The 22,781-nt window shown below is 41.9% G+C and overlaps 1 protein-coding gene across 4 annotated transcripts in view; it reads left to right on the forward strand.

Moving 5' to 3' along the window:
* Window positions 1-22,781, forward strand: part of ARAP2 (ArfGAP with RhoGAP domain, ankyrin repeat and PH domain 2) — a 1,514,823-nt gene that overhangs the window by 61,147 nt on the left and 1,430,895 nt on the right. For all 4 annotated transcript variants that reach the window (XR_013608339.1, XR_013608340.1, XM_078678359.1 and 1 more), the window contains exon 2: window positions 2,583-3,606. Coding sequence is in view for 2 of the 4 variants with exons in the window: in XM_078678359.1 (XP_078534485.1) it covers window positions 2,750-3,606 (857 nt within the window). In the remaining 2 variants the exon portion in view is untranslated. The remainder of the gene's footprint in view (window positions 1-2,582; window positions 3,607-22,781) is intronic.

The following is a 22,781-nucleotide window of genomic DNA, read 5'->3' on the forward strand; positions in this document are numbered from 1 at the left end:
TAAGGCCTTATCCAGTAGGCTCTATGGTGTGTATAACAAGCCCACCCTTCTGCTCCTAAGGTCTACTGGACAAACCAGTAGAAGATTGTACTCAAATTGCTCTAGCTAGAGAGTTATGGGGCACAGGGAATGTCCAAATACCGTTGCTTGGCTCAGCCCGCTACTTGTCAATGGCCTGCATGCTGTGGTGATAGGCACTGTTTATAAGGTGTGACGAAATCCCACTATTTTTACCACAGATTGCACAGTGCCCACTGGGTGTGGCTATGGACTATGACCAACAGGCTGTGAGGGCAAAATGACTGGATGTAGGGTCTGGCCAAAGAACACGCCCTATGCCTAGTATACAGTTGTACACTGGACTCAACAGGGCCTCGGGTAACCTTATTGACCAGTGTTCAATATATCATTAACAACATCAGGCATCCAGAAAGTTTTGCTTAAGTGGCAGATAGTGCAAAATGCTGCTGCAAGACTTTTACAAAAGACACATAATTGATGGATGGAATGCAGAACAAATGAAAACATTCACCCCGTCAAAAGATCTGGGTTAAATCCATCATTCTTTTGCTCACCATGCCACCCCAGTTTAGACTTGGCCATATACAAATCAGTCTGCACCCTGTGCTTCATGGCACTTTTACTGCACCCCCCTAAATTCATGTCTACGGCCAGTCTTTTCCATGGTCTTCACTGGCTATCAAGTGAATGGCAAATTAAATTTAAAGCACTATGCTACGTACATAAATGAATATTAAACTCCAACCCCATTTATCTCAGATCCTTGGTGTTGCATTACGAGCCCAATTTATACTTACGTTCTAGCCTCGCCGACCTTGCCGTAGTTCCTAGAGTCAGGAGATCCCATCAAGGAGGTCAGGCTTTTTCCTACCTAGGTCCTAAGCTGTGGAACTCCTTACTTTCTTCAATGAGATATCGTCACTGTCTTTCATACACTGTTATAAACCTGGTTGTTCTGGCTCTGTGTGTAGCAAAGGCGTGACTTGTGGTATGGAGAGAGGAGCATAGCTCGGGGAAACTCTTGCTGGGTCGTCATGCACTTTATAAATCTGGTATAATGATAGAAAGGATGCGGTTTCTTAGTAGGGATACACGTCCCCACAATGCACTTCGATGAGTAGCATCATCCTGATTTATTCAAATGTTCCACGTTTTATAATGATTCCTCGACCACTCATAAGTGTTCATCCACATTATAATAATAATAATACTAGCATAATATATTCACTGAACACGTTTTTACTAACGGGTGTTCTGATTCTCCTTTGAGATCGGTACCTATTCAACATTACTTAACATGAAAATGTCCTTACTAAATCTCAGTTAATGATCATCCATGTCATCCAAACCTTAAGATCACTACAACACATTAGCCATAACCTCATCTTGGCCAAGGGATTGTTCATCACCACACATGTCATTCATGATATCAAATAATTTAGATACTGGTAAAATCACTGGCAATATGAAACAATAGTATCACTGAAGCTGTGGACAACAAATCTTTTCAACATTTAGTAGTTATCACTTGAATAAGTAATATCAATGATTTTTAACAAATAAATTGAAACACGCATAAAGAAATATAAACATGATTTCAAAGTGGAATATAAACTTATGGGTGATATTCTCGAATGTTAGCAATCAAAGAGAACTAGCTCTGGTTTAAATTGTTTGTATGTCTGCGAGTGGAAGAAAACCATTTGGTTTGACCATTGCAGCTACAATATAAGTATTTATCTTATCAATTTTAATACGAACCCACCAGTGATGTATTCTGTGACATCCATCATGTGAGGGGATGACCCACATTCACACAAACACAGAAAAGCATTCCTATCTGGAAAAATGTGCTGCGCTAGAAATGTTTCTCAATGTATTTCGAAATGTCGTGCATGTCAGAAATGACTCTCTTCAGATATAAGGTACCCTAAAAAGACTGCCCAGCTCAATTATATTACAATTGGAAATATTCCTGTCACTGTGAAATTAGACCAAATTCTAAACTCAGGTGAGATTGTAAACTATTGCACACGAATACCTGGCAATAGAATGCCACCAAAATAATCAAAACATAATCATGTAATAGTTTGCTTTGACATTCGGAATTCCTCTGGCCATCCCCTTTATTTTCAAGACCTGGTTATTCCCCCTGTAACAGCATCTACATTTTACTGGCAGAATCCTCTATGGCAGCTGAAGTGCTCTGCTCTACTCAGTACTTTTCTTTGTGAAAGTTGTTACGTCTGAGGATGAGCATCTCTAAAATGCATGCCTCGTTTGCGTTTTGCTCATTTATTTTACAGAAATGCAACTACGAACACACCCACGCACGTTTGTATGAAGATGTTCTGAGAAGTACGCTAAAGCACAGCCTCTCACCAGCAATCCACTAATTATGCCTACCTCTACTGCATCAGCATGGTGCTCAGAAATTGCTAAAATAAACTTTTGTGGCGCTATTCAAAGCGCACAGGTAAATAAGTGAAATGTATCATTTGAGTGAAAGAGCTTACCATGTATTTGTTTTTTAACTGTTTTTTATCGTCTGTCTTTTCCAGGCTTAAATTGCAGGAGAATGTCTTGCTGATGGTTTGCAACGTAAAGCGACCACAATGAGTACGTTCTGCTACGAAAAGCATCCGATCCAAGCCTCTTGTCCAATATACACCATTTTGGTAATCTGTACCCATCTGTGAGTCTTTGGAGGAGAAATGAAGCCACCAATATGACATCGCAGGCTAAACCAAGAGTTGATGTCCGAGAGCTGCTAACCAGCATCCATTTGGAAATGTACTACACATTTTTCCAGAAATCTGGGTATTTAACTGTTTGTGATTCTGATGAGATAACCGAGGAAGTGCTCAAGAAAATTGGAATATCACTAACAGGCCACCGCAAGAGGATACTGAAGCAGTTAGAGGTCATCTTTCCCAAAATGGAGGAAGAATCTGTATCAGCTGAAGGTCCTTTGACAGAATATAGTCACCAGGGAATAGCAAATTCCAACTTGGTCTGCCCAAATCAGGGTTGTTCCGAAGTAAATACAAAAACTGACACGCTTAAAAAGGATACAAACAAACTTACTGAGAAGCCTGACAAGATTTCAGGAGAAAAAGACTTGACCATGGAGAAGAATGATACTATAAAGCAGAAAGATGAGCCAATAGGAGCAGGCAATGATGAATCTTTGAGCAATGGTGATATTTGCAAGAATATCTCTAATAGTTCCATCTGTTGTGAAGAAACAATATATTTAAATGCAAAATGTTCTGAAAAGCACAATACCACGGACGTAAGGCAAGAGAAAGAAGACTCGCATAACAAGCCTAATTATTCTACTACAACAGATGAAGCTTCGTGGGAATATGAGTATTCAGAATTTGCAAACACTGACCAGCCATCAGAAGGTTCCTTTATTGAATTTCAAGGCGAAATGGTGGTAAATGATTTATATGATGGTGTAAATAAATCCTGTAAAGAAAAATACAGCAGACCAAATTCTGGACCGTCACGATCCTTTATCTTAAGAAATAGACCTGTTCCCCAAATTCCAGGTTCATCGGACACTGCACCTCTTTTAAGGTAAGTGTGTTCTAGACCCAATATGAGACTTAACAATTAACAAGTAAGATGTCTGAGGATATATGCTCTGAAATACCTGGTGTTTGCATGCATGTAAATTATATTAACTTGAATATTTAAGAACAAAAAATACCATATTAATTTACATGACCATTAAAAAAAAAGATGTATAGTTTTTACTAAGGGGTTGTTTAAGAGCTGTTTGTTGATGGTTAATAATTCACTCATTAACTCATACATCAGCAGAACATACATCATCCCCACCATTCCCACTCAGTTCTATTCTAGTTCACCATAAAAGCCCACAGTTGTTGAAAGGTTTCAACTTGCTCCCTTTGTAAATTGTTGTTATGGATTGGTGTTTCCATAATTGGATATTTGATTTACTAGTCAGTCCCCAGTACAGTGCACTATGTGTGCCCAGGGCCTGTAAATTAAATGCTGCTGGTGGGCTGCAACACTAATTGTGCCACCCACTTAAGCAACCTGCAAATGTAACTCTGGCCTGCTAATGCAGAGCCTGTTTGTAGTCTGGTACTGCCATGCCGACCTGGCCAGTGCACCCACTTGCCAGGCCCTACCCTTCCTTTTTCTTACATGTCAGTCACCCCTAAGGTAGTCCCAAGGTACCCCTTTGGGCAGGATGCAGTGTATGGGAAAGGTAGGACATGCCCTGATGTGTTTGGCATGTCCTGATAGTGAATTATTGCCAATTTCGTTTTTCACTATTGCAAGACTACCTGTTCCCATAGAACAGAATAGAGAGTTTGTGAATAACATCTTATACACATAACTACCCCAGGGAACAAGTTAGGAAAATAAAGTTTAGTATGTCTGAATTCAGAATGTTAAAATGCATCTTTGCGTGAGGGTCATTTTTACATCCTGTGTTTGAAAATACCACTTTTAGAAAGTAGGTATTTTCTTGCTTAGCCTTCCAGTGTGCCTCCGCTAGGTTTGTGTACTGCATGTCTGGCTTTTGGATGACAGGGGCTGGGGATGAACAGTGGCTCCAGAGAGCCTAATTAGTCAGGGCTGAGCTGAATAGACCCGGGCTGCAGTTAGAGTAGGGGGAGGAGATTTTCTTTCACCTGAATGGGCCTGGTCTGCCTTCCACAATGCTGTCTCCACCTCCTGAAAGGAAGCTGCACCAGAGAGGAGTGAACCGTTTTTGACTGAGCATAGGGCTTCTCTGCCACCAGAGAACAAAAGATTCTGTAGTATAAATATTGGGGCCCAGACCACAGAACTTTAGATCACTTCCGGGAATCAAGAGGAACCTTTGAGAAAGGAGAAGAGCCGGAGAAGCTGAGGAGTTATTCTGCCCCTGTGCTGTTTGCTGTCTGGGTTTGGCCTGCAGTGGCTACTTGCTGCCATAGAAAGGAGAAAAGGACCTTACTGTTTGCTGTGTCCCCTGCTTGAAGATCTCCAAGGGCTTGTCTCCTGTTCTGAAGTCCCAGAGACACAAATACATCACCCCAGCTTCCCTGATCTTCCTGCTGAGAGTTCTGACTTGCAAAGAGGCGCCTGCTGTCTTCTTGGACCTCTAGAGTCTGTTTTCCACTGGAAGCTGGAAAAGTAATGCAACTTCAGGAAGCGAGACGCATCCGCACCGATCTCCGAAGTCTGAGATCACTGCACCGATTTTAACGCAAGTCCTGCTGTGCGGCTGCAAGAGTTCACGCATCGTTCTGAATCGTCCCATCGCATCGAGGTGCCAAGTTTGTCTCATCGTTGGGGGACACAGTAAGAAACAGACGCATCACCTCCCCACACAGTACGAAACAGACGCATCACCTTCTCTCCAGTAAGGATTCGACACATCACCTCCCCTGCACTGCAGTGAGGAACTGATGCATCACCTCCCCCAGAGCAAGGAACCAATGCATCACCTTCCCTGAGTGTAAAGAACCGACGCATCATCTTCCCTGCGGCCCGTTTTGTTTGCTTGCTTGACGCATCCAAGATACTTTGTGTGAAAACTTTTGCATCTGCAATTTGCTTTGAACTGAACTATTTCTACCATCTGAAAGTCATGTTTGTATTACAGTATTGTGGAATTTTGTTGTTTGGTCTTGTTTTGGTTTAGATAAAGATTACTTATTTTTCTAAACTGGTGTGGTGTCCTTTTGTAGTGTTTTCACAGTAATACTGTATGTGCTCACAAATGCTTTACACACTGCATCTGAGATAAGCCTGTCTACACATGCCAAGCTGCCAAGGGGGTGAGCAGGGGTTATTTTAGAAGTGTATCCTCCTTACCCTGACTAGAAACAAGGGTCCCTATTTGGACAAAGGAACCTACCTCTGCCGACTAGAGACCCCCATTTCTAATAGTCTGCCTACAAATTCAGCCCAATTGATTGCATATTTTAAGAAGTTGCTGAAAACCTGATAAGTTACTGCAATGAAATCTATCAGTTCTCTTGCACTTCCCAGCTTTTTCTAGATAGTGTGGGTTTTCCTGCATGTGTACCGAGTTAGTTCCAAGGAGCCGGTAGCGAATGAGGCACTCCGCAGAATAAAATATAAAATGTAAAACATTCTCTGCTTTTGCCATTACACGCTTCATAACAGAGTTTTACAGAGATTGAACACTAACTGAGAAGAAAATTATCTGCAATGCAATCCATAAGCCAAGTTTGGTCTATCTCCAAACTTTTCCAGCTCATGTTCTCTTCAGCTGTTAAAGCTTCTTAGTCTACAACAGACTAATTTCATTGAGAGTAAAGGAAGTAGGCTCTGAAATGTGGCCTTACTCAACTCAAAGAATTAGAAGTCCCTAAATAACTCTTTTTTTGTGTTTTATTATGTGGTTGTTCACAGTGAAATTATTTAAACTATGAATTTCTAAATCTCAGTGTCTTTTTTAGTGTCCTTTCTGAATACCATCAGGAGCAGGTAGTCTACTAATGTCTAAATCCTAACAGTACTGACAGTTATCAAAATGATATGGCAGAACAGATACTTACCAAGGTATCCACTGGAATATTATTTATTTTGATCCTGCTATCCCAGAAGATGATGATATAATTCACACAAGTTAAATAAAAAACGTTATGATTTTAATGGAATTTTATACATCTGATATGTATATAAACAGACGTATTAGCAGCCTACAATATTAGGCCCTGATGAATTTCAAAATTTAATTGGAACAAAACCTGTTGGCTGGATGTTGTTGAAATTGGATTTAAGAAGAGAAAGAATAAACCTCTTATTTCGGATTATATATACTGAATGTTTTATGGACTACAAATTTCTTACTTTGCACCCCTCCATTTGCTATCATCCCTAAAAACTGCTGGATAGTGGTACCAAACATAAGGCAGGTACCGGATGATCAATGCATGGGTCCATACACTTTGTTTATACTTTGATTGAGGTGTAGTAATCTCAGTCTGCCGTTGTTCCAATTGTTTGAGTTACCAGGGACCTCTTCTGGCAAACCTCTTGTTCTATATTGTCATTGTGACTACACACAAGCAACAAGATAGCTGCTTGATGAGTGACTCATGCAAGACCATGAGCTTCCTGAGGGAAAAAAAACAATTTGAAGTATTGTTTGTCAACTTAAAGACAACCAAGAAGCAATAAACCCTTTCTTTAATAAATTATGTTGGACATGGCCCTTTCTACAGGGTCACCCCAGATTTTTGCCTGCTTTGCCATCCTTAGCAGAACAGTTTTTGTTGACTTTTTGGAATATCTGTGCTCTGTCCTGGCTTATCAGTAAAAGTGCTGTGCTCTCTCTTTAGAACATGGTCAAATAGGCATATACATAATTGGTACATTTAATTGACTTTTTAATTCCCTAATAAATGATTCTACCTGTACCCAGGGCCTGTAAACTAAAATCAACTAGTGGGCAGCAGCACTCATTGTGCCACCCACTTAATAGCACCTTAAGCATGTCTCAGGCCTGCTATTGTAGTCTGTAATGCAGTTTTAAACTGCCATTTCAACCTAGCCAAATAAACCCTTTGCCAGGCCAAAACCTTTTTAATGCTAATAAGTCACACTGAGGTAGATCCCAAAGGCTCATGGGCCTGGTATTTAAAAAAGTAGGACATATGTTTTTTTAGTTTTACATGTCCTGCAAGTGAAAAAAATCCTAAAGTCATTTTTCATTGTTGTAAGGCCTATTTCTCCCATAGAATAACAATGGGGTGCCTTATTACAATTAACGAGGGCTCACTTCAGAATGGGAACAGATGGAGAAATGATTTTGACACTCAAATGAATTGAATTTGAAATCGTCTTTATTGGTAAATATTAGACCTGTCAGCCTGAGGGTGGTCTTCCCCCAAAGAATTTGCCTTTCTCCTCCAATTTTGTTGGTCTCTTTTATGCTGGCCTAAGGACTCTGCACACTTTACCAATGCTAACCAGTCCTAAGGTGCATGTGCTCCCTCTTTAAACGTGTTAACATTGGCTAATCCCTAATTGACATATTTATTTTTCTTATTAGTCCCTGGTAAAGTGGTACTACATGTGCCGAGGGCCTGTAAACAGTAAACAGTAAAAATAGTATTTGATCCAGGGGGAAAACATGTCGGCGGCCGCTTGAGCCACTGCGGCGCTCTGTTTGTGTGCTCCCGTTTTTGAGCAAATATATCGTAACTAGGTTGGACGGTAATGCGTTTTTTTAATAAAACCGCTAGTCAGATGAACATTCTGCGCCCGGATGCTAGATGACTAAAATAACCGTACCTTAAATCAGCGTTTATTTTTTCCTGATCCTTCACTCAATTGCAGCTCGATGGGTCCGGAGAGGGCGTGTCTACCCGTGAATGCCGCTGCGGTGGAGAGGATTCCTGCTGCTGAGCTCGGCTGCCGGCAAGAGGCTGATACCGTGCGCCGGGGGTGCACCCTGGTGTTAGCTGGTGGTTTGGTGTGGTGCCTGGCCGCCCTGGAGCTCCGACGAGGGCGCCGCATCCGAGGCTTGCTTCCTGGACGCCAAGGGATTGTTGCCGTTTCTGAGGTGGAGGCGATTGGGACTGCCGATGAGAGGACGCCGAAGGTGGGAGAGCCGACATTGGTTTGTGAGCTGGGAGAAGGTGGAGGCTGTGATAGCAGCCGCAATGGGTTTGAGGCAGCCTACAATTTGAGAGGTAATAAATACAAGGTCCGTAAAGGGGAACCCAGTAAAGGCAAACACAACAAAACCTTGCCCCGAGATATTAGGCTGCCCCTGGCTGCCGGCCCAAGTCCATCCACGGCAGATTGTGCAAGTAAGGCTGAAACTGTAATAAAAACGGTGGTGCTTGAGGGGGCTGGTAATCCTACCTCAGATTGCCTCAGTAGCAGCAAAAAGAAGCCCTCCTCTTATCTGACAGGCCAGGTCAAAGCAAAGCGTGCCTACACTTGTAAATCGGCCAAAGGGTCTAAAAGTAAAAATGCTGCCCCAGTGTCCAAAATAACGCCATCACTGAGGTCTTTTTTTAAGGTGATCCCTCAAGTAGTATTATTACCGGACAGGCCCGAAAGGATATCAGCAGAGGATATTGGTTTTGAGGGAGCAATGAGCTCCGAGGTTCTGCCTGATAAAGCTGACACCCCGCTAGAGATGGCGACGGGGGGTGCAGAAAGTTCTGCGAACCTGGGAGCAGGTGTGGAAATAAGCAATGATCAATTTGGGGGCATAGAGAGAGGGATTAGCAATCCAATTGCTGGCGCATCAGGACACCTCTCACCTCTTGCCTTGGTTTTGGCACCCCCATTGGCTCCACCTTTCATGCTGGCCCCATTAGCCGTAACAGCTGGCTTAGGCTTACAGGGACCTACGCAAGGAGCTACAGCAACTACATCAGACACTTCGGCTCCCTTGCCTAGTGCTATTCCACCTATTAGCACAAATACAGACCTGATTACTACCTTGCAGGCGTCTTTTCAGGGAATGTTTTCCTTTCTATCGGCGGATATCAAAAAGGGATTTGAAACCTCTGCAGCTAATCAAGCGGATATTAGGTGTTTTTGTGAAAGCTTAGATAAAAAACTAAGCGACCTAACAATGAGAACAGAGGTGCTTGAGGATAGGGTTACAGGTTTGTCCCTACATCTAGATGAAGCTAAATCAAATATCAACACACTTAGGAAGGAAGATCAAATTCTATCAGAACGGATGGAGACGCTTGAGAACAACGCCCGAAGGAATAATCTTTGTATAATGAATATTCCTGAGGATAGGGAAGACTCAGATATCAAGCAGTACGTTATCTCACTGTTGAAAGAGGCGCTGAGATTAGATCAGTCTGAGGAAGAATTAGCCCTAGACATCCAGCGCATCCACAGAGAGCCTTTTAGGGAGAATCCTCAAAGAACCAAGCCCAGAAAGGTTTTGGTCAACTTTCTCACATATTCCCTTAAGGAAACCATTCTAAACCTGGCTCTAAAACAGAAAACTGTTAGTGCAAAGGGATTTAATTTTCAAGTTCGATCAGATTTGTCTAGGGTTACACTGGACAAACAATGGGAACCTGGGAAAAGGCTTGAGGCTTTCAGAAGCCACGGTGCAGTGGCTGAACTGGTTTTACAACAGCCGCATTGAGAATTATGTACAATAACACCATGCATAATATAAGATCAGTGCAGGCAGCGGACGAACTACTGCTCACTATAGGCAGAGAAAAAGGAGCAGGTAATTAGATGAAGCCTTTTTAGGATAGCTAAGCTGATTTGTTTGGCATTTAAAAAAAAAATATATATATGTATATAAAAAGCAGGCAATGGTGAGAAGAAGGAAAGAGAAGGTATACAAGTAAAAAAAAAACAAAAAAAAAAATGGGGACATATGGGGACATACAGCTATAGTATAGTTGAAGGAAAAAGATAAGAAAAAGGGTTGAGGTCAGGTTAAGGCCAGGTAGTGAACATACAAGCAAATTAGTGCACCACACATACCCTTTAATATAATAGGGTTTAGGTAAGGGGTATGGGTCATGTAGGTTGGTTTCACCTCCTCCCACTTAGATTTCCTGATGTTTCTTTCTTTTTGTCTTTTTCTTTATGTCCTTATCTTCCGGCCGTAAATAGGAAGCGAGTTCACAACAGAGTGCTATCTTCTGGTTTTCCAGATAGATAAAATAAGGGTTTTCCAAGGGGGGAGGCAGGTTAGACAGGGGTACTGGGGGGGGTCGCAGGGGGAAAAATTAAAAAAGAGTCCTCTTTTTCGCGGTAGTCTGTTTTTTTGCCTGAAGGGGTAATTGTTAAGATATGTCTCAGTTAAAATCTATCTGTACATGGGCAGATTGCGTATGGAGCTCCGTATCTCAGTGGGAGTGGTAAAAATAAAGAATTGGAAACATTATTTTAATGAGTAAATTGTCTATTCTCTCCTGGAATACTAATGGTCTGCGAACTAGTCCTAGGAAAAATAACATTATGCAATACCTTCGAGATTCTAGCGCGCAGATTATAGTACTCCAGGAGACACATTTGACCGAGCCAGAAATACAAATATTGGTTAAGAGGAATATATGGATTGATGCTTGTATAACGACGTCACAAGCAACACACACTAGAGGTGTGGCAATTCTATTCAGAAAATCCATTAAAGCGAGACTGGTTTCCAACCTTGTAGACTCAGGAGGACGATGGGCAATAGTGTCAGCCATAATATCTGGGGCCCCGATAACTATAGTGGGATATTATGGTCCTAATCAGGACGATCCATCGGCATTGAAGGTCCTCTTTTCACATCTACATTCATTTCCTGATCCAGTTATCTTAGCGGGCGATTTTAACATAGTTCTATATCCCTTAGTGGATAAATCACCATCTAATAGAGCTAAAGTCTTGTCGAAAACTAGGGCATACCTGCAGGACAACATGAAGCAGCTAGGATATAATGACATCTGGAGAACAATGCACGGACTACAAAGAGGAATTACATTTCGAAACTATAGATTTCATCATCAGTCTCGAATTGATTTTATCCTGATTAGTCAATCCTTAGTCCATCTGGTTAAATCAGTATCTCACTTACCATTTCATCTTTCAGACCATGCGGCAATTCTTTTAGACTTGGAAGGGTTTCCAAAAAATCAATCAAGTAATTGGTCATTTGATCGATCACTATTGTCATCTATCAATATCATTGAGGCCCTTAAGGCAGAGGTCCAGTTTTTCCTGGATGAAAAAATAGGGTCTGCCTCTCCAGGTGTTACATGGGATGCATTTAAGGCATTCTTAAGGGGTCAGATTAATAACAAAGCTTCATATAAGAATATAATTTACAGATAAGCAGTGACCTCCTTAGAATCGGAGCTGGCTAATCTTCAAGCAGACATTGCTAGGCACCCTGTGCATCCATAGTCCATGAGAAGCAGAATAAAGTGACCATCTTGTAAGGAGAGCTAAGCTCGGTATTAAATGCTAGGGTCCTCGAGAGATGGGAAGCCAGTAAACTGGCACATTTTGAATATGGCGAAGGTGCCAGTAAACTGCTGGCATGGAAAACGAAGACCGAGCTAGTGTGTAATAATATTAACTCAATTACAACTGGCGGAATTACACTCTCAACTGATGTTGATATTAGGAGAACACTCTGTGACTTCTTTAGTGAAATCTACTGTGAGGATAATAACGTCGAGCCAAAGCAGGCCGAAGACTGGCTTGCGGGCGTTCCTCTTCCTGTTCTGACCTTAGAACAAAGCAATAAGTTGGAAGACCCGATCTCACAAGAGGAAGTCAGGTTAGCTATAGCTAGTAGTAAAAAAGGTAGGGCATCAGGCCCCGATGGATTGCCATCTGAAATTTATAAAGCTTTGATTTCAACTATTATTCCCTTTTTGACTGAGCTGTTCAACAAGATCCTCCTTGAAGGGATGCCCCCTCCTAAATCATGGGATAATGCATCAATTACATTGATTTTAAAACCAGGAAAATCACCATTAAATTGCGGGTCCTACAGACCAATCTCCATTTTAAATACAGATTATAAAATCTTTACATCTGTACTTGCAAATAGGTTGGGGGCAGTAGCAACAAACATCTTGCATACAGACCAAAAAGGGTTTGTAAGGGGGCGTCAGTTGTATGAGTTGACCTATGACTTTATAGGTGCGATCGATATGGCGACGGTGGCATCACTTCCTCTAGCAGTAATGACTTTGGATGCCACCAAGGACTTCGATAGAGTGAACTGGGTTTACCTATCGGAGGTCTTGGGAAAATTTAATCTTGGCAAAAAATGTAGGCGTGCAGTCAAACTCCTGTATATGAACCCGTCAGCATCTATACTTGTCAACGGAGAACTATCAGACCCATTTAACATCACTCGGGGTACCTGCCAAGGCTGCCCCTTCTCCCCCCTCTTATTTGATCTCTATATAGAGCCTTTTGCTCAAAAGATCCGAGACAATAATAACATCAAGTCTTTTGTGTTTGAGGGATGGGAGAGGAAGGTAGCCTTATATGCGGATGATGTTCTCATCTTTACATCAGAGTTACGGTCGGCATTTCCGGCAGTAATTACGTTGGCTAAAGAGTTTGGAGCCATATCAGGGTACGAGGTCAATGCTGCCAAGACAGACATAATGGTCTGGAATGACCCCGAGCCCGTGGCAGGAGCCCAGATAAGTTCAGTCCTTCGTTATCTGGGTCTGAATATATATAAAGACATAGACGAGATAGTTCCAGAAAATTTCTCGCTTATTGCTAAAGTATGTCGTAGACTAATGAAATCATGGTCTACACTCCCACTATCTTTACTGGGTAGATCTAACTTAGTTAAAATGACGATCTTACCTAAGGTTACATTCTTATTTAATACCATTCCCCTTTTTTTTAATCCCATGATGATAGCTAAGCTTCAAAGCGATATTCGCTCTTTCATTTGGAACAACCGCAACCCGAGAATTGCCTGGAAGAAGATCAGGCGACGTAGAGAGAAGGGAGGTTTGGAGGCTCCTGATTTACAGTTTTACGGGTGGGCCTTTCAGATGTCCCATGTTAGGATGTTGTTAAAATCCCCGATAAATCTGGGTTGTGGGCATATGTTTGCTGCATTACTCAGAGGGGAAAAGGTGGCTGATCGAGAATTTTTGTTTAAGTTTGGGGACCCTAAGTTTTTTAAGAAAATAAAACTGAAGGTGCTTAGAGATTCATGTAGAACATGGGCTAAATTTAGGTGCACCATTAGAATCGACTACTGCTCTGGTAAGGCTCCATTATGGAACTCTCCTGGCTCCCCGAGCTGGCTCCTGGATAGTCTAGCAACATCATTGCGAGAGTCAGGATTGGTAGTTTGGGGGGATATCTTTGTTGAGGGAAGCCTACTGCCGTGGGAGGTATTAAGATTAAAAGTGGGGTCTCGGTTCTCCAGGTTCAAATACCTTCAAATGCAAAGCTGGGCACATTCACGGACCTCTGTTAAAGGTAGATTTCAGCTGGGATGGGACAGTACATTAGTGTCTCTCCTAACAGACAAGCCTCCATTCAAGAAAGAGGTCTCATTCTGGTATAATCTTTTACTGGAAGAAGCAGAGGGTGCGTTCCAGCTACCAGATCAGCTGTGGTCCACACATATTATTGATATTAGTGCGGAGAATATGTGGTACGATTCTTTTAAGATCATGTGGAACATTGTAATACCATCTTGGTTACGCCGTAACCACTTGTTTACATTACACAGGGCCTACTACTCGCCCCAACGTTTGTCGAAGTTCTCGGATAATTTGCCGGTTTCATGCCCTAAATGTGGCCTGGCAGAGGCTTCGGACTTACACATGTTCTTGGACTGCCCACTCTTATCACCGTTTTGGACCTCTGTTACTACTTTAATATCCACCTCCTTGGGATCCCAACTAACTTTATGTTCCGCTCTTGTTATTTTTGGTATTTCTCCAGAGTTTCATGGGCCAGCAAAAGATCTAATTTTCTTTTGTATTTTGCTGGCAAGGAGAGAAATATGTAAGAAATGGAAAGACCCTTTACCTCCTACCTTGCTTGATTGGCAAACGTCAGTGCTACAAACATTAAAGCTGGACCTCTTAAGATCAGGAAACCAAAACAAGAGAAACTTCTGAAGGCTACTAAACTGGTAATGGGCTCTGGTTTGATCTTGTTTTTTTTTTTTTTCCCAAGGTCCAATGATTACGCTGCTTGGCATCTTCTCCCCTATTTGACTATATCCAACAAAGTTGAAATCGATACAGGACTGGGTATATGAACGCAGCATGTGTCCCAGATGGTTGTTCCAAAGTGGCTTAGTTGGATTATGACACTACTTACTGTGGGGCAATTAGGGCGGTTTCTCTTGAGCTCCTTCCAGATTATCTGAGACAGTAAGGTAATTTTCACATGCTACTAGTTGATCACCAAGGGCGAAAGATGAGGAAACAAAAAAAAAAAATTGTATTTGATCCAGACCTCAAATGAGATCAACAAATACAGAATTAAAATAATTTTAGATACTCATAAAAATGATTAGATAAAAGACTTTTCCTTTTTAGGCTCACTACACGTTGGTACAGTAGCAATATTCTACCACCTAATCATACAGCATTCAATAGGATTAGATATGGTGAAATCTTTGGTTTTGTGCTTATAACTTAAAACAGCTGCAAAAGGCTTTTTAAAAACTTAAACAGATTATTACAGACAAATTCATTAACTTGAGAATTACACAATTTGATTAGGTCTTGGGCAGAGACTGCGTTATACTTTAATTGAATTGGGGTTATATAACGTTGAGAAGCCGCAACTATGCTCACATTAGGATATATTAATAAAACGTGTAGAAAATATTGTTGGCCACCTTTGCATAATTCGCATAAACCTTTGGGATTATTAGTACCATCCCAATTAGCTAAAAAAAAGTGGCTAATGGGAGTATACCCAAGCGTAAGAGTAGAATACAACGCCTTACTCCATGCTTTAATTGAAATCGCAAATAGGGAGCATAGGTTTTAAATTCTATTTGTTCTGCCCAGGACCTGTGAATTAAATGCTATTAGTGGGCCTGAAGCACTGATTGTGCTACCCGCTAAAGTAGCCCTTTACATGTCCCGAGCCTGCCATTGCAGCTTGTATGTGTCGTTTTAACTGCCATTTCGACCTGGAAAAGTAAACCTTGTGCTTTAGTTTTACATGTCCTGGTAGTGAAATACTCTTACATTAGGCCTACCTTTCTGACAGGATAACATTGGAGTTACCTTTATTACATTTTATAAGTGTAATTTACAAATGGGAATAGGTAAACAGTTCATGTTTGGCATCTCTGGAATACTAATTTAAAATCCTAACTTATGGTGGAGTTGGATTTTAATTGACAATTCTGAAAATGCCACTTTAGAAAGTTGGCATTTTTCTGCCTTAGCCATTTAGTGCTTGTAGCCTGTCTATGGTCACATGACTGGGTGTAGCTGACAGTTGAGCTTTGTGTATTCATCCTAGACAGCCACGTGCAGTAGGGAGTGTAGGTGTCGCTAGTCTGGAGCCAGGACAGGGAAGGCAGGACACCTGGTGACTTCAAAGGGACACTTCTAGAAGCTTCTCCTCACTTCAAAGGTACAACTGGGTGTAAATACTAGACCTCAGACACCAACACTTCAGTAAACCTGAGGACCTACGATACTCTACCAGGAAAAAGGACTGCTGAGCTGCTGAAAGACCGTCACTCTGCCAGACTGCTGCCCTTTGTTGTGGACTCTTTTTGTGATGTGTTTCACTTTGTTACTGTTTGGGCTGTTGCGCAAATACTTTACACAGTGTCTGAGTTAAGCCTGACTGCTCTGTGCCAAGCTACCGGAAGGTTGAGCTCAGGTTAATTTCAGCCGCGGGCCGTGGAGGGAGTTACGGTGGGGCAGGGAGGCGGGGAGGGGGAGGGGCGAGGTGGAGGGTGCTTAAAACAGGTATATGGATCATTGCAGGTAAGTACACAATTTAATTAATAAAACGAAATTCGTAGCGCGCACTGCATGGCAAAAAGCAATGCTGTGCGCGCTACGAATTTCGTTTTATTAATTAAATTGTGTACTTACCTGCAATGGTCCATATGCCTGTTTTTAGCACCCTCCACCCTGCCCCTCCCCCTCCCCGCCTCCCTGCCCCACCGTAACTCCCTCCACGGCCCGCGGCTGGTTAATTTAGCGTTTACTTGTGACTTTACCCTGAGAATAATTGTGATGCTGCTTGAGAAGGGTTTCAACCCTCTGTCAGGTGACTCATTTCCGTCATGCTGGAGCATGGGGTTCAACCGATCACTCACTCCTCAACTGGTACCCCGCGCACATAGTCTCAGGTCGATGGATCGTTCTTGTCAGCTGAGACGTCAAATTAGAATCTCCAATCTTCAATAATCATCATTAAAGGCTAACAATAAATCGATAGTAGTAAGATTAATCAATTCAGCAAAAATAACTATTAACAAAGTAAATATAACAGGCCCATTCCATTAAGAAACAGCCCTATTGTAAGCATCTTTGACTGGGATACTCACAATGCTCTAAAAACCCAGATTTAAGGTACTCTGTTCAGTGGGCCTAAATGGATCCCTGTAGGTGGCCCGTGCTCCATCATGGTCAGCATGAAATTGTGACTTTGTACCGGTCTTGCGCGACTCAGTATACACAGCTCTATTTTTACAAAATCTCTTTCAAATTGAATATCTTCGACATTAATGATGGGATTTTGTCATTCTGTTTTTGCTTTATTTCTTAAAAATCACTCTTTCTAACTATGATGTGGGCTTCGTTTTTGGTGTGTTTACACTGTGTTACTGTTTGGGATGTTGCACAAATTCTTTACCCATTGCCTGAGTTGAGTCGGACTGCTCTGTGCCAAGCTACTGAATCGCTAAGTAGGGTTTAATTTAAGGTTTACTTGTGACTTCAACATGAGAAGAATTCTAGTTGAGCTTGCAAAGGGTTTTACTCCCCTCAACCAGTATCCCAATTTCTTACATCAAAGTTGGATTTTAGATTACAATTTAAAAATTGCACTTTTAGAAAATTGGCATTTCCTGCCTTAAGTTTCCGGGGCCTTTATTGGAGTTTTGAGCTGATTTTGCATGTTAATTGTTCACTCATCAGGAATGTATATTGGACGCATACACTGAACGGTGGGACCTGGATGTAGCTGAGAGATTTTCTTCCTGGCAAGGTGGCTGTGGAGGAGCTCTACATTTCAAAGTTCCTTGCTTGCAACACCCACAAAGGGGATCCAACACCAGGCTTGCCCTTGTGTTTGTCACACTAGACAGATTGGAGCAAGGATGGGGGATCCCCTCACACAGACGCTGGCATTAGATATAAAAACTGAGCCTCCAGAACCATTCATCCGAACACTCTTGGACCTGTGGAAAATTCAGAAGAAGGACTTCCCTGCTGCTGGAAGGACTGCCTTGCCTTTTTAAGAAGGAAGACTCTACCTGCTTACCTTTATCCACAGCTATCCATAGTACCTTCAAGTGTCCGGTGGTTGACCTGTGTTAGCTACAGGGACAAAGCATCTCTGAAACTGCATGGCTGACCAGTAACAATGTGTCCTTCCTGGCTGGAACTGTCTGAGCCCTGCTACTTGCCTCTGCTGGAGTGGGTCCTAATCCCCAAGAGGTGCCCCAAAGGTCCTGGACCTATGGCTGGCATCCGTGATAACTCCTTCTCAAGAAAAATGTGAAGTTTGGTCTCCTTACGACTGCTAAGTGACCTAGTGACCACTTTGCACTGAGGATTAACCACCCACAATGACTGCTAAGGTGAAGCTTCAGGTGGGCCTGCTCTTCGCACAAACAGTGACTGTCTGCAATGATGGACAATATGAGACCTACACTAGTCACGAAGGCAACCGTCCATGATAATCAACCACTGTGAAGCCCCAGCAATGACCATCTCTTCATGCTATAGCAATGACGTCCAGAACGCTTGGTCCGTTCTTCACACAAAAAGCCTCCTCCTTGTGACCCGTTTCAATGTGAATGGAACTCTTCTCATCTAATTTTAGAAAAAAAGAAAAGAAAAAGCTAACTCTAAAGCGGGACTAATCGGGTCCAGTATCTGACCCACACTCCATTGTGTTTGGCTTCAACTTGTGACTTTATCTCAACCAGGTAACAGCGAGTGCTGCTTTCTGCTTCTTGTCACTATTTTTACAAAAAAAATTACAATTCAAAATCTCTGGTTCTACTGATTGTTTTTTTGTCATTCTGGTAGCCTTTCGTTTAATAAAATATACTGCTTTTAAATTTGGTTTAGGATTTTTCTTGTGTTGTTTATACTTTATTGCTGTTGGTGTGCTGCATAAATACTTTCCACATTGCCTCCAAGTTAAGCCTGAGTGCTTCCTGCTTTCGTGCTAAGCTACCAGAGGGTTAAGCACAGGCTATTTTAGTGACTTTTGTGGTTCATCCTGACAAGCGTTGTGGTTGCAGCTTGAGTGTGGCTTCCACCCAACTCAACCACTAACGCAATTTCTTACAAATTTGTAGAAACAAATGCAAGCTAGTTTTCCCAAAGCCTAAGTGTAGGCTAGGTCCTCATCAAAAACATTATTTTAAGAAGAACTACTTCTAGGAACTCCATAAAGTAAATGTTGTTTATGTAGTAACATATATCTGTAATTGTGTCACATTGTATATGGCACAGATTTGTTTATTACTGTTGAATCTCAAATGGGAAGAGTATGTAGCCTTACAGCTAGAGCTGTTGACCTCGAACAGGGGAACCGGGTTCGAGTCTCAGCAACGACGCTCAACATCCAGTGATTCAGGGCAAAACACTTAATCTCCCCGTGCCTAACAAAAAATGAATGTGTCCTCATGTAACGACACCGGTGCTCAAGTAAAGCGCTCTGATTCCCAATGTCTCGGGTCTACTTCGTGCTATATAAAATTCTACAAAAAGATCGTACTGAATGCAGCATCATTGAATGTGCATGTGATAGCAGTGTTACTAAAAAGCAACTATGTTGCTACAAGCAGTATACAAGCAGTTGTAATTGGTACAGTATCTTAGTATTTATAATAAAACATTCATAGCACTATTAAGCAACTTACCACCATCCTCCTTTAAGGCCAATCCCCATTACATTATGTATACAACACATATTTATTTTGCAAAATACAGTTCTACCCATTATGTTCCCCAAATGCAACACTCTTTTCTAAATTATTAAAGTAATCTAATAAATGATCCCATCCATGCACTTATTCTTTCAATTCAACCTCTTCCTTTCCTACGCATTTATCCGCCATTACTTACAAATATTTTCTCACACTTTCCAGTGAATTCACAAACTCTACTACCATATTCAGTCTTCCACTTATTCATTAAGCCTCACTGTCTTATTCTCATGAGGTGAAGGCCATGTCGGTGCTCAAACCTATTACTCATTTACTAGTCCAATGCGCGCCAACTGCTTGAACCCGGAGCGGTTTAGTCCCTAATGGACTTTGGCGCTCCCTTTATTACATCTCATATATTAGAATAGTGGTCTTCACACTTTGTTACAAATCAATCAATCAGGCATTTGTAGAGTGCACTACTCGCCCATGAGGGTCTCAAAGCGCTGAGGGGAGTGGGGGGGGTGCAGGTCTTGAGTGATTTCCTGAAGGTCAGCAGGTCCTGAGTCTGTTGTAGGTAGGTGGGTAGGATCTTCTATGTCTTGGCAGTGAGGTAGGAGAATGATCTGCCGCCAGTGGTTGTCCTGTGGATGCGTGGGACGTTGGCGAGGGCACGGTCAGTGGAACGAAGCTGGCAGTTGGGGGTGTAGAAGGTGAGTCATTTGTTGACGTATACTGGTCCGGTGTCATGGAGTGCCTTGTGAGCATGGGTGAGGAGCTTGAAGGTGATCCTCTTGTTGACCGGGAGCCAGTTCAGGTCTCTCAGGTGAGCTGTGATGTGGGTGCGGCGGAGGATTTCGAGGACGAGTCGTGCGAAGGCGTTCTGTATGTGTTATAGTCTTTTTTCTGGAGGTAGGCCGTGGTTCCTGCATAGAGGGCGTTCCCGTAGTCCAGTCTGCTGCTGACCAGGGCCTGTGTTGTAGTGTAGTTCCTATATCCCTTATTGGCTCTGCGCATTGGAATAATATACACCATAGTTGTGGCATAGGACTGAGGTCAGTATGCCTCTATCGAGTATATTAAACGTAATTACCTGTGTGTGCCAGCTAATTCAGAGTTCACTAGAAACTTCTCGAATGAACAAGAAGGGGTTAGTTTCTGCCAACCGCATAACAAATGTTATATGAAATAACACTCCGGATGGAGGGAGACATACCAAGAAAAGTGAAAGCACTCTTTTGGGAGAGACTTTCAAAGGGTTATGATATACTTCTAGCAGAACAGGACTGACCACCAGAATTTGTCAGGGAGTGCCCACATGGCGAAGACATCATTATGCCAGCCTTCTCCAACCATGTTCCAGTACATTTAAAATATATATATGCCAGGATTGGGCTGTTGCCCGCCCAGCATTATATAAAAATCATGTAGGATGGGATGAGGACTCACCTCACCACATAATCCAGTTAAATATTCAACCAACTGCACAACTGCAGTATCTGATTAAGCAAGAAGCTAAAAAACAGGTCAGGAAGATCTTAGATCAACTTGAATACCAAGGGGTGATTGAAAAATGCACCTCCTCAGTTAACAGTCCTTTGTTTCCTGTATCCAAACCAGATAACACATATCATCTAGTTTTGGATTACAGACACCTAAACTCTTGTTGTAAAACATTTGCAGTACAAAATGCACACAGTACAGCATTAATGAATAATATTGTGCATAAAAAATATACAACCATGTTAGATATTTCTAACATTTTCTTTTGTCAAAACATAGCACCTGAAAGCAGGTACTTAACAGCTTTCTCAATAATGGGAACGCAACGTCACTTCCGTCAACTCCCACAAGGGTTCAAGAACAGCCCTGGGTTATTCTCAGCAAGGGTAACAGAGTTACTACAAATTTATGATGACGAGGCATTGTCATATGTCGATGACATCTATCTGACAGACGATGACCTGGACAGGCACTTAAACAGGGTGAACATCATTTTACTGGGCTTTGCCTCTGAGGGGTATAAATTCAATGAAAAAAAATCAAGAATTGCCCATCTAAATGTCCTTTTTCTAGGATATGAACTATCAGGTGAAGGCAAATGCCTGGCAGCCAACTTTTTAGAAAAGTTTGCGCTGCTCCAACCTCAAAAAACGCTGAAAAACTTACAGTTGATTCTAGGTTTCCTGAATTTTGGGAGAACATACATTCTAAACTACGCAGAAGGGGTTAAACCTCTCTACAAATTAATCAAGCCTGATTTTAAAATCACACATTGGACACAGGAACACACAGATTTCCTGCGTTCACTACAAGCTAACATGTTAGCAATAAAACATTTACAAACACACCTAAACGTACATAACTTAGTGATCCAAATCATTCCGGGTCAATGCGGATTCACCTACTTAACTTTTAAAGAAGGTGAAAAAGTAACAATTGCATACAAATCTCATTTGTATGCACAAGCAGAAATGAAATTTACATCAACAGAAAAAAATCTGATAGCAGTTCAAACCGCTGTAGCAAAAGAAAGAGCCCTAGCTCAGGTGAAACGCATTATGGTCGTAACTCCTGTACCAGCCTTAGAGGCAGTTACAAAAGCTAGCTTTCTGAATGCAAAAGCTTTACATCCAAGATGGATACAATGGGTTAATTCACTTGCTGCAACTGATGTTGAATATGTTTTTGATCCTTTCTTGAAAACACAGCATTCCTGCAATACGAACATGAATGTCCTCTGCCTACTAAGATTCTCCCTCTTGACCTGTACAAATTTATAATTTATACTGACTGATCTCCACAACCCACTACGGAGGGTAAACAAGCTTACAGTGCAGCGTGCGCAATCGTTAAAGGTTGTATGCGCAATGGCAAATTCAGACCACTGGTCACAAAAACACAATCTCTAGGAGATTGTACAGCTCAGCAAGCTGAACTACAAGCATTCAAAATGGCACTTGAAAATACAGATCGCGAATTCCCCACACTCATAGTGTGCAATTCTTTTTACTGTGTTCAATCATATAATGAATATTTACAGAAATGGCTTCAAAATGGTTTCAAAGATGCAAAAGGTGGCACAATCAAGCACAAAATGCTTTGGAAACAGGTAGTTCAGTTGCGAAACGGACTACAAAACACCCACGTGATGCACACGCTGAGTCATCAA

This window comes from Lissotriton helveticus, chromosome 2_2, assembly GCF_964261635.1.
Source record: "Lissotriton helveticus chromosome 2_2, aLisHel1.1, whole genome shotgun sequence".
NCBI classification, from domain to species: domain Eukaryota; kingdom Metazoa; phylum Chordata; class Amphibia; order Caudata; family Salamandridae; genus Lissotriton; species Lissotriton helveticus.